Source organism: Catharus ustulatus, chromosome 3 (assembly GCF_009819885.2).
Source record: "Catharus ustulatus isolate bCatUst1 chromosome 3, bCatUst1.pri.v2, whole genome shotgun sequence".
Taxonomy (NCBI): Eukaryota; Metazoa; Chordata; class Aves; order Passeriformes; family Turdidae; genus Catharus; species Catharus ustulatus.
Window position 1 is genome coordinate 51,717,453 of NC_046223.1, and position 17,048 is coordinate 51,734,500.

General features: G+C 39.7%; 1 protein-coding gene across 10 annotated transcripts in view; it reads right to left on the minus strand.

Moving 5' to 3' along the window:
• The window catches only part of MAP7 (microtubule associated protein 7), a 113,430-nt gene that overhangs the window by 49,192 nt on the left and 47,190 nt on the right, over positions 1 to 17,048 (minus strand). For all 10 annotated transcript variants that reach the window (XM_033055411.2, XM_033055410.2, XM_033055409.2 and 7 more), the window contains exon 2: positions 2,204 to 2,272. In XM_033055411.2, the coding sequence (XP_032911302.1) occupies positions 2,204 to 2,272 (69 nt within the window). The remainder of the gene's footprint in view (positions 1 to 2,203; positions 2,273 to 17,048) is intronic.

Here is a 17,048-nt window from a genome sequence, read left to right on the forward strand (position 1 = left end):
TAAAGCTGGGTTTTACTGGCAGGTGCTCGGCTCAGCACCTCGGTTTGCACTTCTGGGGTTGGAAATGTCAGAAAATTATTCACATATTAGCCGTTCCTGAGTGTAAGCTGCATTTCCGAGGTGGGAGCAAAATTTTAGTCAAAACAGTGTGGCTTGTATTCGTGAAATTACTGCACATTCTGAATCCAGGCGTTCTGCTGGCACCCCCAGTGCAGAGCATCAATAGTTTCAAACTGTGACAAAACAAGAGAGTTCACTGTTCCTCATTTTATTTCTCATGTCTCTACTCATTAAAAACCCACCAGGCAAATACCTGGTGGATTGGCATTTCTTATTGGGTAGGAATATTGGGACAAAGTACTTTGTACTCTCTTTTGTTCATAGTCATCATCAGACTATAAGCTTTAAGATACTGTGAAAGGAAATGGAAAACATGGCAGCTGCAACAAATCCTGCAATAATTTGAATCCTCATTTTTTAGAGAAATGATTGCCAACTGGGCATTATCAAAGCCTAAGAGACAACACTCCAGGAATACCCACGTGCTGCTTTTTAAGTTGCAGCTGGTTATGCTACAATATGTGGGAACTCACACTCAACAACCTATTTCCCTTCACTTATGTAACAGGCATAGAATTAAGCATTTCTGTGATAGGGATGTTTGGAGAATAAATAAGCCATAGTTCAACACAGGAAATTAATTTTGTACCTGCTGCTGGAAATTAAACCTCTAAACTACATATGAAACCAGTATATGTCCATATATTTAGAACATTTTGTGTGTGTTCAAAATTCATTTTAATAAGTTAAAAGGTAATTTTGAAAGCTTAGACACTGTGAACAATATTTTGCTTTATTTCAGAATAGAAATTCAGCACTGAAACATCAATAGATTTTTTTCCTAATGATAGTAACATAAAGAAAAAACAAGTTTTACAAACCTCTATAGAACAAAAACTCAATAAACTCTTAAGTAAAATTGATATTTGTGGAAATTAAGTTTCTAAATTAACAATTGCCATACGTGCTTTGTAAATATAACCAGGTTTTGTGGCTCGTACTATCAGCTCCACTCTGCCTTCCCTCACTCCAGTCCCAAGAATTTTGGATTCCTTTCTACACACCAGCATAGATAAAGGAAACATTGGAATAGCTAGGACACCCTCCTGAGAAATGAAAACTGGATTGAACTACTGCAGAATAGAGCAAGTATTGAACACTGTCTACCACAAAGAGCTGTGGAAAGAGGTAATATAATCTTTATTTTCTCCTCCTTTTCCCACTGCCTATCTGATTGGGAGCAGCTGTGATTCCTGTGCTTTATGGAGGAACCAGTGTGTCTGGCAGAGCACGCGAGGTATGATCATTCCTACCCTCTGGGGTCCTAGGCCAAAGGCACCCCCTTTGGGGATAGGGGAGGGTCTATCAGTACAAAACAATCACTGAGCTGCCAAGCTGTCAAGGAGTTGAAAGGGGGATGTTACAGTGGTCTTTGTCCTCAGCGGCACAAGCACCTCTGCTTTCCCAGGCATCTAAGCAAAATCATTATTAACTGCATGCTTTAACCTTGGGTACCTGAATTGCAACACAAGCAGAATTTCAGATATCCAAGTCCTCTTCTGGATCTTGGTCTAAGCATGTAAGTGGAATAGACCCATGCCACCAAGGACTACATTAAGCTTTTTATCACATACATTTTTAATTGAGTAAGTGAACTGTGAATTAAATCCACACAACGTACACATGAGGTATGGTGAAGTAATGAGAAACATCTGCCCACTGCATAGAGCACAGAATATGGCATGCTTTGTGGTAAGTGAGGAAACGCCCAAACAGAGGAACACTTTTATAAAGCTGCAAATCTTTGCCTACAGCACATAATTCTCATTCAAGCACAGATGCAAATACAGTGGCTTCTGTTGTCTTTTCTCACTTCCTAACTCTCATTCTATTCTAAAATATAAATAGATTTTCCCCGTTTTGCTTCTTTGCAAACAATCACATATTCCAGCCTTTCTAAACATGAACAGTCACTGATACCAATTTTGTAATTGTAACCAATACAGTAAGGTAGAAAATCAACAAACTTTAGAAGTTTCTGTAACAACTGAAACAGAGCAGTTCTGTTACAACAACTGTAGCTGTTTTCTATACACCATTGAGGCAAACAGCTTTAAAACGCAGAGCATGTCAAATGGTGTACCTGGTTTAGTTCCTGTGCTGCTTTGTCCTGAAGTGACTTTCTTATCTGGTGTTTCAGAGCCTTCAGTTGCTAAAATAAGGAAGAAAAGAAGATATTAATTAACCATTTTACTTAGTAATAGGTCACTTACCTTATTATAAGGAAACTTAAACATTGCCAGATTCCCTTTAAAATCAGATAGTTCCAAGATTTCACCTTCATGCCATTCTATATCATTTTGCATAGAAAAACCCCAAAGACTACACAGAAAGCATTTAAACCACAATATAAGTTCTCAATTCAACTTGAGGAAAAAGCCACAAGAAGATTTCATTTTAACAATGTGTTTTATTAAAACTTACAAGATGACTTGCAGATCACAGGTTTCTAATGGTATGGTACAAGATACTGGTAAAAATTTCTTTACAAATCACTAACACACCCATAATGCAGAACTGAAGAGAGGCCTATTAATGACCTGAAAGAATATATCCGAGGAGATATTCCCATTATTTTGATAGGGCCCTACCAGCCTAGAACAAGATCTAATTCTGGTGCTTTGAATGCCCTTTCAGCAACTCTTTATAAAGAAGAAAACTCCAGAAGATTCATTACAATTATTCAAATCAAAACCATATCCTTGGTTCAGCATCTATCTTCAACTAAAAAAAACAAGCCAAGAAAGTAGATGCCATGATTTAATCTTACTACTCATTTTCTTATCCAGCAGTTCCACTATAGGAGTGTTGGAGTCCAGAATACACCAATCTGAGAACAGCCTAAAGACAGACTGTAAGAATTCTAAGAAGACTTCCAAAAACAGTTTGAAAGAATTTGCAAGCAAGGATAAAAAGACAGTTATAAATAAACCCTAGGAGATGAAAGACACCAATTCCTTTGAAGAAAAATATCACTAGAAATTAAAGGTGGAAAAAAACCCTGATTACTCCAGATTTAAAAGCTAAACAGGCATTACTGTATTAGATAGACTTTAGAAAACATAATTAAAACAAATTTTCCTCAAAAGACTCCAAGCAATTTCTTATGCATGTCAGCTTTAACAATACACACTCAGCACTTAGTACCGCAGTGAGTCCATTCCCTTCATGGCCTCACAGAAGACTTTGTTTCCTTGCTTCCCTCCTTCCACAGGCATGTTTCAGGATTAACTTAGAGGGTAAAAGGTTGCAGGAAGAACCTGTATGTTACATGTACTGTACCTTTTTGGCAGGGGCAAGGTGTGAGAGGGAAATACAAAAATACTGTTATCAAATGTTTCATGTTCAAGAGCAACGTTTTGCCAATAACAGTGTTCAAAAATCATGTCGTCTCACCAAAAAAATTGTGTGAAATCTTAAATAATTGTCAGACACTCCTCTTCCTGACGCCTGTATTAAGTCTCTTACGACCAATAGAAATAACCATTGTTGAACTTAAATACTGTCTCCAAATGACAATAAGAACTGCAACACCTTAGAGGCAGCTTAAAACAAGATTTTAGCATTTGCCATTTTAAAGGCCTCATGCAAAAGGTTAGCATGACCTTTGGGTAGATGGATGGATTTTTGGCAAGATAATTTGAGCACCACTGAACAGTTGCACCACCAGACTTGGTAGGATCTACCATTACAAAAATCCATAGCTGGTGCTGGAGCAAGTCCAGGGAAAGCCAGAGAGCTGGTATAGTGTCAGGAGCAAAAGTGCTATCAGGAGTAGGGGAGGGAGCTGGGGGTGTTCAGCCTGGGAAAAGGGAGGCTCACAGGGAATCATATCACTCTACAACTGCCTAAAAGGAGCTTGTCACCAGGTGGGGGTCAGCTTCTTCTCCCAGAACAAGAAGCAACACTATGAGGAGGAAATGGCCTCAAGTTGCACCAGAGGAGTTTTAAACTGGATATTAGGAAAAAATACTTCCCAAAAGAGTACTCAGGCTTTGGAACAGGCTGCCCAGGAAAGTGGTGGAATCACCACCTCTGGAAGTGTTCAAAAACTTGGGGAATGTGGCACCCGGAGCCATGGTTTAGTGGTGAACATGGTAGTGTTAGTTTAAGAGTTGGACTTCATTTTAAAGGTCTTTTCCAACCTTAACACTTCTGTGACTCTAAACTCTTTATATCTTACCTCCCCCTCGAAGCTAAGGTACTAGAAAAAGAAGCTTTTCTCTTGCATGTATCAACCATTTAGAACATTCGCAGAAAAACTTCCACTGTAACTCAGTGGGACTACATCACAATTCCCATCAGCCTGGTCTAGGGCATCATATAGAAGAGGAAACTGGAATAAAATAGTAAAAATACTGTTTCTAAGAGTTAGTGAGTACACTGATATTCTAATTGTGTCAGCACAAATTTCTTCGTATCTTTCATACTGAGTATGTGCACTATTTTCTTCGAGCATTATGTCATGGGATTATGCAACACTCCATTAACTTCAAAACTGTGGTTTAAATGCCATCCAGAAAACGCACTTGCAAAAAAGCCTAGGTACACAAAGTAATACTTTTCCCCCGTATTTTCTTGTCTAACATTTCCTTGGAATGTTTTTTGACACAGTTTGAATACAAATTCATATGACCACTTATATGACAAGTGATGAAAAGAACAGATGGCACACCACGGATTTTAATGACACTGGATATCAAATAAGAATTGGCACAAGTATTTAGTAACCAGTGTAGGTGTGCTCCCACATAAAATACCTCTTGCTCTAGGATACAAACAGATTAATCAGACAACTAAACATCTAAAACACACACCTAAATATTGACAACACTGATTTCAATACCTAACAGGTGCCAGAAGAGATATAAACTCAACTACCTAATACTTGCTCTGCTACTTATCTTGAACCATTACCTTTACATAGGGGAATAAAAGTTGCATAAAGAAGTGTTAGAGATGGATAATTTTCTGTGAAACACAGCTCCTCCCTCTCAGTTCTGCCATTCCTATATGGCACGGTATCAAACAGAAAGCTGTACTTCAGCTCCTCTGTGTGAAAAAGGGAAAAAATAGGGGGGGAAAGGCAACAAAAGATATATGCATTGCTACTGAATAATATGCATTTGTAAATGCTGAGCTTTCAAGTTAAACCAGATGCAGCACAGAATTCAGTGTATATACCAGGGACAGAGCTGAAAGGGATCCACAAGGATGACTAATGCTAGGGAGGTCCTCTGCAGGCTCAGCTTTTAGCTTTGCTTTGAACCAAGACAAGTATTACAAAACTGGCAGAGTATTCCTAAAATAACAGTTTTGTAATGGAAATGAAATCCATTTAGAAATCTCTGATCTGTTTTGAAATATCTATGTGTTCACAATCAGACAGGTTAAATCAATACTTGTGTTACCAGGATAAGTACAAGCTCTAGAAGAACTGACAAGCAATTTCAAAGGATATCAGCTCATCCCAAGTCTCATACAGCCGCTATAATTGCAGTCAATTGCTACAGCAGTTAACAATCTCCATACCAAGTACCAGTACCGAAGTTTATTTCCTAAAAGAGAAAAAAACCACTTTATGATTGCCAGAACTATTTTGAAAGAGCTATTCCATTATCTGTCAGACAAAAATGCCTTTAATAGGGTGTCTAAGTCTAAGGTGTTCCTCTGGAAGTAACAAAACCAGTTCTCTCCAGCTTGTCCAAAGGAGGTGTGTGTGAGCAGAGGTAGGAATTGGTAGCAGTTGGAAGCAAAACATACACAAAGAGTAAGTTTATATTAAAAAGATTCAAAGTTGAGGAAAAGTCTCATAGAAAACAATGAGAAAAGAGGAAAGCTATAAGCTTTTAGTGCTTTTTACGTGCCAGGTAAGCTCTGCTCAAAGAAGGCTGGCCTGAGAGACAAGATAACACATCCAAGGGGAAAAACTCAGTTGAGAATTAGTGCCCCGGGGAGGATGTGCTGGAAAGCAGAAAGAACATTCACCCAGACCCTGGAAAAACCACTGAATGCCAAACATTGAGAGGGGAAGCACCACATGGGCATTTTGACAGGCTTTTTTAAAAGCACAAGAGCCATGCAGAATACAAACTTGTTTTTCAGACTGTGGCACATCAAGCACATGTTTGCACAGAGTGAACCAGCTATTCCCAGTGAGCTGAATGGCAAACCAAAGGCCCCAAAGCAAGGGTGAGGAGCTGGAAAGAAGATGGTTAAGCACTTTACCATGGAGGAAGGGAATCAGCCACAAGACAGAGGCAGTTCTATTTCCAGAAGGTGTCTAACCCCAGAAGTGTAAGCCTCAAGAGATTAAGCATAGTGTGTAGGGGCACTTGGGCAGCACAAGCAAGAAGTGCTGCTCAGACCTGTGTCAAAGTCAGGATGTGCACAGCAGCCCCCCAGCACTGCATCCTAGCACAGGTCTGGAAAGCGGAGCTGTACAAGGGCTGCATAGCTGTGGATGAGAGCACAAGCACAGGAGAGCCTGCAGATAGCTGTGTGTGCCTGACAGTGCAGGTACGCCTCTGGGGACAGGGTGCTCTGAGCACCAAAGAGGAAAGACCACCCTCCAGCTTCCTGCTCTAATCCTATAAGTGAGAGAGATGTTACCAAGAAACAACCATAAGAAAAAGAAGCAGCTAAATCAGAGGAGGAGGGATTACAGGGAAAAAAGAAGAAAATCTAGCTATTCTGTACCTGCCACTTGCCATATAATCCCCCTGGTATGACTGAACAGCTACTTTTTTAGCTGTCAGAGTGCTGGGGATGTGTGTTGAGAGATAGGGAAGGCATCAGAAATGACAGCTGGAACAAACTCATGCCTCAGTAAAAAAGCACTGCCAATACACAGCAGAGGAAATTCAGCATTAAACTGGGAAATTTAGAACAGAGCTAACTGGGAACTGATATATTCTTTACTCCCTAGCATCCAATTCCGTTACCTCCAATTACTTCCTTATGAACACTGCTCCAAAAAAGCCCACTCTTATATTGCTTATTTTATATAGCATGTCACACCTGACATGCACAATGTAAAAAAATGCATAGTTTGAATTACTCAGAATTAAGCAGAGAACAGAGTATTCCAGGTTTGTATAAGTAATAATACAGAATTGGGGCTAGTCTAGGCAGTGGGAGCAGTGGCTAGCTAGCGTGGCAGTCAGGCCAGAGATACTGCTGTGCTAGGTAGAGTGTGTTGGAAGTGCAGATACAGGTCAGAGCTGACAGAATTTATTAGCTTAAATTCAGAAGCACATTAAGACTGAAATCCTGAGTACCTGGCTCAGAATAAGCATCTGAGCATTCAGCAACTGGCTGTTCTATTTTAAAGCAATACCACTGAAATTTAAGACTGAGGAGTCTCTTTAATGGCAAAACTGGGTTGTTTATCCTACAAGCAAATTCATGTGAACCATGATCCAGGGGCTGAATACACGGAAAAGCAGAGTTCAACACAAATTAAAGCTTTTCCACTGCTTGTGACTTTTGCCTCTTCTTACATCCATAGTTTCTGAATAAGAAATGCAAAAACTACTCTCCATATTTACAGTAAAATATATTTTGCAAGTCTTTAGAACTTCATATTCTTTGTGTTATCAATAGCGTTTATATACATTCAGACAAACAATATACTAAGTAATATTTTAGTGCACTTTATTGTTTTAGAGTTAAGTAATGTGTTCATTCCATACTTGCACCCCATACTTACTTTTTACTTGCATTTCAGAATTGTAAGCTTGGGAACAAAAGACAGCAATCTTTCCAGAAATAAATAGGTCTCAAAGTTCTATGGCTGACTAAAAATTACCAAGATGCATGCAGTATAGCTCATAGCTAAAAAGGTAAAAACCAAGCATCTAGATGTTTTATATTAAAATCTTCAGAACAAGTCAGTACAAAATTGTGATCTGCTCTCTTTAGAGCTGTGTCCAAGACAGTTACTCTGACACATAAACCGTGCAGGAGCACAGGAATTATGCATCAGCATTTTATCAATATAAATAATCTCCTTCTATTCTCCCCTTCTGCAAACCTCCCTTCTGTGCAGGAGGTAATAAATGGGGCCTTGTGTGTTGCTGCTGGCCTCCAAAGCACAAGCAGCCTGGTAGCAGTCAGCTCCTATCCACAGACCATTTTGAAGCAGCCTTCATCCTTTAAAGTCCTGGCTGCAGAGCCCCTCCTGTGTACCAGATGCGCTGTCCTGGTCATTGGCAGAGGCTCCCTGAGCAGGTGCTGAGGACAGGAGCAAAAGGGCACACTAAGAAACCTTTGCTAACATTTACTATGGAGAAAGAGATTCCTGGTGCCTCTGGGAAGGTTCAGTGATCAGTTCAGTAGGGAGTTCAACAGACAGGCTCAGAGCTGTGCTTGGGAGTGAGCTCAGATCCTGTGATTTTTTTTTTTAGTACAATGGGATGGGAAACAAGGGAAATATCTCTGGAGATTGGAGAAGATAGCAATAGGTTGCAGGAATGACAAGGAGAGCACATCATTAACACGCCTTTTGCAGAAGCTTGCTCACAAGAAATGTAAGGTTTCTTGGGAATGGGGAAACCAAGACACTGATGGTGCACTGCCCTTCTTTCAGGTTAACCCTTCGGACAAGAGCATACAGATAGGAACAGAACTGAAGCATCAGTACATGTGCTGTCCACATTCCATTCCACCCAAAAAACCCCAAGTCCTCTTGAACATACTGAACACCAGGTTCAAAAGAGACACCAGAAAGATTTCTCTAACAGAGCTACCATTACAGAACAAAAATAGAAACACATCAAAACCAACTCCTTCAGGCTTCTTAATTTAGATTCTTCAGAAAACTCTTGGTAGGATGGGTAGGGCTATACCATCAAATCAAAATCTTTTTGTAACAAATTCTTGTTCTAATTAACAACACTGATAAAATTATTTCAAGACATTTACAAGGTTCTGCCAACTAGCAGTGAGGCAGAAAGAGCTGCAGGAATTCTGCAGAAATCTTGGATCTAACGCACTCCAGTATTTTAAAACTAAAATCTAGATTTCTTGTTTGAAACAATAAAGACACGTACCTAATTTTGGTTAGATGTCAACACTCAGATTCTCTTGTTAAGGGAAGTAGGTTGAAGTGATTTGTGAGGGAGGTAAGGTGAAGCAAGAGTACTTCTAGACTATAGACCGGTTTGCTATTTTCAGTGCAGGTAATACAAGTCTTCACAATTTCAGACAAAAACTTTTTGAAATTTCCATCATTAGTAAATGGAAAATGCCTGCTCTTCTACAGTCTAAACAGCAGTACTTACAAAGTACATTTGCAAGTTGGAGGTTTGAGTAAGAAGAGTGACAGAATGTGTGTTTCATTTCCATTCACTGAAACATGAAAGCAAAGTTCATACCTTATTTTAACATACCTATTAATTAATTTTATATTAAAATACTTTAGATTCTTAAAAGTTCAATGCTTCAGTAGATCTTTTTGTACTTCCAACAGTGTGGAACTTACTAGACTGTTTTGCAAACATAAATAAATTAAAGCTGTGGTGACCATACCAGTTCTTTTTGCTCTGGCACTTATCATAGAAGTCTACCATCAGAGTTGCCAAACAAAGCACTCTTACCAATGCTTCTTATCTCTAATGTTCTGGCTAAGTGAAGCAGAGTGAAAACTCACCAGCAATAGTGCTTACTATTCATGGAATGGTATAAAAGTTGCCATTGTTTTCATCATATTGTAAACTAGAAAGATAAACAGATGGTTTTAAACTATCACAGTTAATTCAGAACTAAACTGTGAAACATAAAAACCAGAAGCACAAATAGATTTATTTGGAAGCAATTCACAGACATAAATCTGGGTGATGCAGCTGGCTATAGGGAAAGGGTCAGCTTTTTTGTTTTTTAAAGATCAAACTTGTGTAACTGCTCCATTGGGACATGCCTGTTTATAAAAGATTACTTTTGGTTGACTATGCCAGCTTTAAAAAGCATTGTATCCTAAAATATTACAGTAATTTCACGATTATAAGCCACACCTGATTGTAAACCACACGTCCGGGTGTTGGCACCGTTTAGGTCTTCGTCAATATATAATCAGCACCTAATTGTAAGCCGCACTTTCGTTTGCAGCGAACGTTCACAAAGTTGCCAATTAGTAACAGAATTGCGGGATCGTGGGGTTTACTGGCAGGTGCTGACTTTGGAAACATTATTTCCAAGTGAAAAAAGATACAGACAATAGCTGCGACAGCGTACCATGCAAGTTTTATTTATGAGCAGAAAAAGATACAAGCAATAGCATGGTCGTTTTGAAAGCATTTCCAATGGATCCACGTTGCCTTTAAACAGCTGCTCAGCCACTCAGCTGTGTGGGTGGGCAGGGAGCAGGACAGCCACTCGGACGGGTAGGGAGCAGGGCAGCTGTGCAGCCGCACAAGACTGAAAACACCAAATACAGGAACTATCACGGGCTCAGATCGGCAGCGCTGCCACATCGCTGGGGCCGTGTGGGCTCCAGCTCGGCTCGGGGTTGCTGTGGGCTCTCACTTCCGGGTTTGAAAATTTCTGAAAATTGTTCATATATAAGCCACTCCAGAATACAAGCCGCACTTCCGGGTAGAGACCAAAACTTTAGTCAAAATGGTGAGGCTTATAATCGTGAAATTACTGTAAATAATGTAGAAGATACCAAACCAAATGCCTTTGTAGGGAAGGTCTTAGAATCTCTTAAGGATGATAAAAGGTATCTGTAACAGCATTTTTTAGAACACTGACACTTGTATCCTGTGGATAATTATATTTCATCATCTTACTGCAATATAAAACAAGGATATTAACATGAAAGGATCCCTGGAAAAAGAGTCCCTGTTTTCTGCTGAAAAAGCCTGTGCTATGAAGCCAGTTCTGCAGCTGACCAGAAGGCTAGCAAGCTCACACAAATGCAGATGAGGCACGTGAATGGAAGCGTTTTAATTACACATCACCAAAATGAAAGCTGAAATGCCACTGCCTGAGGGCATGCAGGACAACCTCTGCTCCAGACAGCCAGCAATTTGCGCTGTGCAGCCTGTCTTAGCTCATATGCTCTTCAAACACCAAAAGCAGGCAATGTGCAAGATGCAGTGATTTATTTGTGAGACTGTTAACATAAGGGCAAACACCTTCAGCCAAGGTACAAGAGCACCAGCTGCTTCTCCTCCTCAGATTTCTCACTGCTGCAGGCAGCATTTGCTACCACGATGTCAGAGAGATTCCCATACCCAGGATCAGTGTCAGTGTATTGCTGCAGTAGCTGTACATGGAAGGTCACCTCAGAGATTATGAAATGGAGCACCTGGACAATTTTCTAGATGAAGAATTCTTCTGGACTTCAACTAGAGATCATTCTCCAAACCATGAGGTAATTCCTGTGAGTAATTCCAAGTCACAAAGAAGCTTACACCTACTGCTGAGAAATGGAGAATTAGGCAGACACCAGCCTGCTTTCGATATCACACCAATTCCAAGGTGAGATTGCTTGAACTGCAGAAAGCAACTTGAGTATCCCATTATTTGATATCCTCGCTCAGAGGGCACAATGACCAAATGATATTGTAGCCTGTGAGTGTTAGTGAGATAGCAACTGCAGTAAAGTGAGCGTGGATATGGAGAGAAGGGGAAAATGGATACTTTGCTATACATTGCCCTATTGAGCAATTTGATCTTGAGATATAACAATTTTTGAAAACAATGCAATCTCTTTGGTCTCAGCTTTGCAACAAGAGGATATTATCACTTTTCCCCACCAAAGTAAAATAAAATGAAACTTTTTTTGGATGAAAAATGTATTCTTAATTTAAATGAGTATGCCACAAAATGAACAATATCTACTGATTAATTTAGCGTACTCCCACCAACACTGAGCTTTTCAGACCGACAGTGCTTTCTTCTTGCCATCCCACTGACATATACAAGTCACTGCATCCCTGCTGAAATCAGTGCACACCCATGCTTTCCTCTATGCTTTCAACTTCTGACTTAGCTCCATGTCACAGTTACCGTCCCAGTGACTTCATGTTTTAGACATGGTAGTCCCATAATAATGGTACTTCTGCCACCATGGAATCACAGAATTAATCATAGAACGATTTGGGTTAGAAGGAACCTAAAAGATCATCTAGTTCCAATCCCCCTACTATGGATAGGAACACCTTCCACCAGAGATCAGGTTGCTCAAAGCCCCATTCAGCCTGACCTTGAACATTTCCAAGAACGGGGCACCCACAACTTCCTAGGTGACCTCCATCCTCATGGTGAAGAATTCCTTCATACATGGCAGCATACTGATCATTCAAAAGCAAGGATCTACTCTCTTTCTGCGTCACAGTAATTCATTCCTATCTACAGCAGCCAAGTGATTCTGTTGCCCTCTGGGGACATCTGCACACAAGCACACCATTTTCACCATTTTCAGGTTTAGTCAGTGTGCTCTGTGTAAGAACAAACACCCGTTCTCTTTGCTGACATCCAAATGCTGAGACTTGCCCTTGCCAGGTGAGTTTCAGACCATGGAAACAAATGAGGTTTTAGAACTGCTTGGTTTTCCATTGAGAGAAAATTCAGATTTTTGCTTTAATAATCTCTCTTTGCTGTGAGTGCAGTTGCAGGCGCACTCTAAAACTAGGGCGCCTCTAGCATTTCACACACACAAGAGCAGCTGCAAGAGCCATAAGACACTTAACAAATGAAGTGATATGAACTTTTCAAGCATAAGAAAGTTCAAAAATAGAACTATTCTCCTTCAAACCCTTCTTTCTTTGGTTGCTCTGAACTGCCACCTTACACAACTATACAAGTGAGACTACAATGCAATTCTTGCACTACATTACTTTTAGAATACATTTACCATCTCCCTGACCTTCTGGTTACCTCCAACCACTTTCTTTCTACAGAGCTTCAGCCAACACGACAGCAGCTCTCACTGGATTCCAAGCTAGTAGCCTGACACACAAATGACAATTCCCTCACTATCTATCCCCATTAAAAGAAATCTACAATAAAGCTTAAGAGAAATCCATTATCCAAGATTTTCTCTCCTCTGCTTTCAATTACCTTAAACTCAGAATCACTGTATGTGCTGAACTAAGTGAACTCCTGGCCTTCATTCCATAATTGCTTTAAAGCATCTTCAGTCTCATCCTTTTGCATCTAGGAAGAAGATTGGGTTGCAAGAGTTACTTTGTTCAATTACCTCATTTGGGAGACAATAAATGGGCACTCATTGCAAGAAAAGAAACAGAATAATTTTAATGCAGCATATTGATTTAGTGGCTATTTTCCTTTTACAGTCAGCCATAATGGAAGTACATTTGCACAAACAGACAAGTGGCTTTAGACTGGAAGTGTTTCATGTGGTTCAATTTCACAGGACAACTCCCAAGAGTACTCCCAACTGCTCTGCACAGGCCCTGACAACTGCCTTTGGTGAGATCTTATCAAATCTTTTACCAGAGAACGAGCAAAAATAAAGATATTCAAAACACAAGAAGAGAGGATGGGGAAACAAGTATTATTTAATGTTAGCAGCCCAAGGCACTTAGTACTCCATGCGAAGGAATGTGGGGTAAAATTTACTATAATTGGCTATAGAAGCTGAAGAGTTTCATGAAAGATGCAGCTTCTAAATAAAATTATGAAGCAGCACAACCTGGTTTACTAAGGAAAAGTTCATTGTCACAGGGGTTTCATCTCCTGACTTGATACCCTGAACTGAATGTGAGAGAGCCGTGTCAAGACCAGAGTCCACTGCAGGAGTTGGATTTGGCTGAAAGGTCAAGTTAAGCATTACACTGAGGTAGCCACGTTACTCAGGTACCTAATTATCTTCACACACTTTAGGCCACTTAGATTTATGCCTGGTGCATTTGTTGGGATTTCTCTTCCAGAGAGATAAATTCTGGACTACCTACGAGTGAGTGGGATCAATACAAGTAACATAGATAATCATTTCCCTGCTGCAGGTTTTCTTGAGCAAAGCTCCCTGCACCTCAAATTTTGAGGAGATGTTCAGAGTCCTCCTTCCAGCCTCAGAAAAATAAAGCATGGATAATGCCTGCAAATTGCTATAGCAACAACCAGCTCTCAACTAAAGACAGCAGGGAGATTTAGAGAGCCAGGCTTTGTTTATATAACATACTCTGTACAGACAGTTATTTCTGAAATAGTTAAAACTATAAAGACTCCATGCTGTTATTTTGCAGTTGAGTTCCTGGATGCACACGTTCAAGCCATTACTCTAATTCAGAGCACTCTTGCCTGAGGAAAACAGGCAGTTTTCTGGTAGCCTGCCTCTGCCTTGCTGGAAGGGATGCTGTAACTACTTAGAGCAAGTACAACACTCCATTTGCTGCTTCTTCTCCTGTTATTTTTATATAAAATATCTATGCTATGACTGCAAGCCAAATAAAATGAGCATTTAGTGTGGCGCAGAATGCATATACACAGAAACAGTGAAGCAAAAAGGAGCATTTCCTACCATTGCTGAGCAGGGAACAGAGCTGAAAAACTGACTTGAAAAATATATTTATACTGCATGACTTACCCATAATCACTTCAATCACTGTCAAAAATAAAAGCTGTGCCAGGCCTACACTACCATATTTAAGGAGGCAGAAGACAAACACAGCTAATGGCAGCCGAGAGCTCAATAAGATTCTCAAGACACCATTTACTCATGTTTCTGGTGAAACTTGTATTTCTAAGTAAACATCACAGGGAACTGGAAAATTTATTTCCAGTTCAGGGAGCCATTCTCTACTTCTGTCCAGCTGTCAGGAAATACGGTTTCCTCAGCAGCTATGTATTGCTTGGCAGAAAGGCAGCAGATTCTAATTGCTAATTACAGCATCCATGCACAGGACTGAGTCTGCACAACAAAAAAAACCCCAAAACTTAATCATTCCTGAGCTCCATATATTTGAAAAAATTGCAATAAATGAATATGTGTTTAGAAAGGCAAATATATATATTTCAATAGGAAGGTATTACATGCAATCTTTAAATAACACCAACAGTTACTTTTGAAAAGTCTTTATTATGAATACATCAAATTGTTACCAGAGTTGTTTGGCCTTATTGTTATAAGAATAATGCATCACCAAAATTCATCACCAAAAGTAAAGTATATTTTTTACCCAGGTTCTTTCTTGGACCTGAAGCTGAGTGCCACACCACTAAAAAAGTACATCTTGTCTTTATACACTGCCGCCCCACACTTTCACAAAACCCACTACCTGCAGAAGTCTGTAAAAATCAAAACTTGTTTCTCCATAGAATCTCCACAGGCAGCTGATTTCTCTTAGACATAGACCACTCTATGGGCAGCACAAACATTTGCCCTAAGTCCAGTACTACAACAGCTCTTCATATATCACAAAAGCATAAAACATTCCAAGTCCATGAAGGTTCTCTTTTAGTTCCCTAAGCATTGATGTCATTGGTTTTCCAAGCAATTGCTTGTTAGTTCTCTTGGTAATTGCATTGCTGTACTGCCATAATTTGAAGTTCTTAGGCCTTTGGAGACAAAAAATTCACTTTTTGCCCCTCTACAGTCTTCAGAGAAATCTTTTGTTTCCAGGTTGTTTTTATTCTAAGCATGTTCCACAATTGCAAAACCAGTCTGAGAGGATTCAGCCATATGCAGGTTATAACAACCACTGAAAATTAGGTCTTCTGAAGAAAACCCACATGTAGGAATGGGTTGCTTCTGAAAATCAAACCAAACATTTGTTAGTCTGTTTTTTTAACAGGAGGAAGAAAAATCTTTCCTCACCCCCCCTCCATAGCTTTTAGTTCAATATTTATGTAGGTAGTCTGTATATCCAACAAATCAAATAGGGTATTTAAAAAAATTACTATTGCCGTTGTACTTGCTGCCTTAGTTACCCGGAGAAAATCCACCATAATGTTGCTTGGATTGTGTTTAACAGACAAAACACCGAATAACTCCTAAAGTTGTTGCCTTTCTTTTCTGCTCTAATTTTAAATTGGTTTCTAATGATGACAGAATATGAAACGTAAAACATCTGACTGAGCACAGCAACATGCTGTAATCCAAAGAAATCTATTTAACACCAAGATTTAAGAACAAAAAACAAACCTAGATATTTTTTCAGACTTTAACACTCCAGTGTTCAGTGTCTTGCTGCAAAGGTCTCTCATTCTTAATACAAAGATGTGCACAAATCCTTGCTTTTGGACAGTTTCTATTAACTCAACTACAAACTCTCAGAAGATGTTTGAAGTTTCCATTAAGTTATATCATCACAACCTCAGGTACAGCGCTACTGAGACAGATTAAAGGCTGACTTCCTTCACAGTTATTTAGCCTGACTGATGGGAGGGCTATTAATTTCCAATAACACAATCACATGCCTAATTGTTTGATAGTATGTCATGTATAAATTGTATTAAACAAGACGCATTAAATAAGTTGTACTAAACAGGGTCAACTTTCACTCTGAGATTTCTTAACTTTTCAGTTCTTGAACTTGAAACCCTAAAGTTAACCAAAAGCTTGCATAATGCACTGCCATATATCAGTCACCAAAATTTAAGAACATAAGCATTAAAAATAGGTAACTTTACATACCAGCAAAATTCCTTTCCACTAGATGACCTTCTGTTCCTCTTATCCTATTGAACAACATCTTTGGTCCCTCTCCTCACCTTACATCCCCCCTCCATGCCTTCCCAGCTTCCCTTTCTTATTCCTTAAGCTGCTACACTGCAACTCTCTTCTCTTGCTGTTCTTTTAACCCCTGTAGATCCCTGGGCAGCATTGTTCTAACCCAAACCCTTCTCATGCCCACCTCTCCTAGAGGCATCACATCACTCTTCCTGCCAACTCAAGCAGCAGGCATCTGGGCAGCATGGGAGAAAAACAAGCCTCTACACTCCCAGTTGGTGCACCC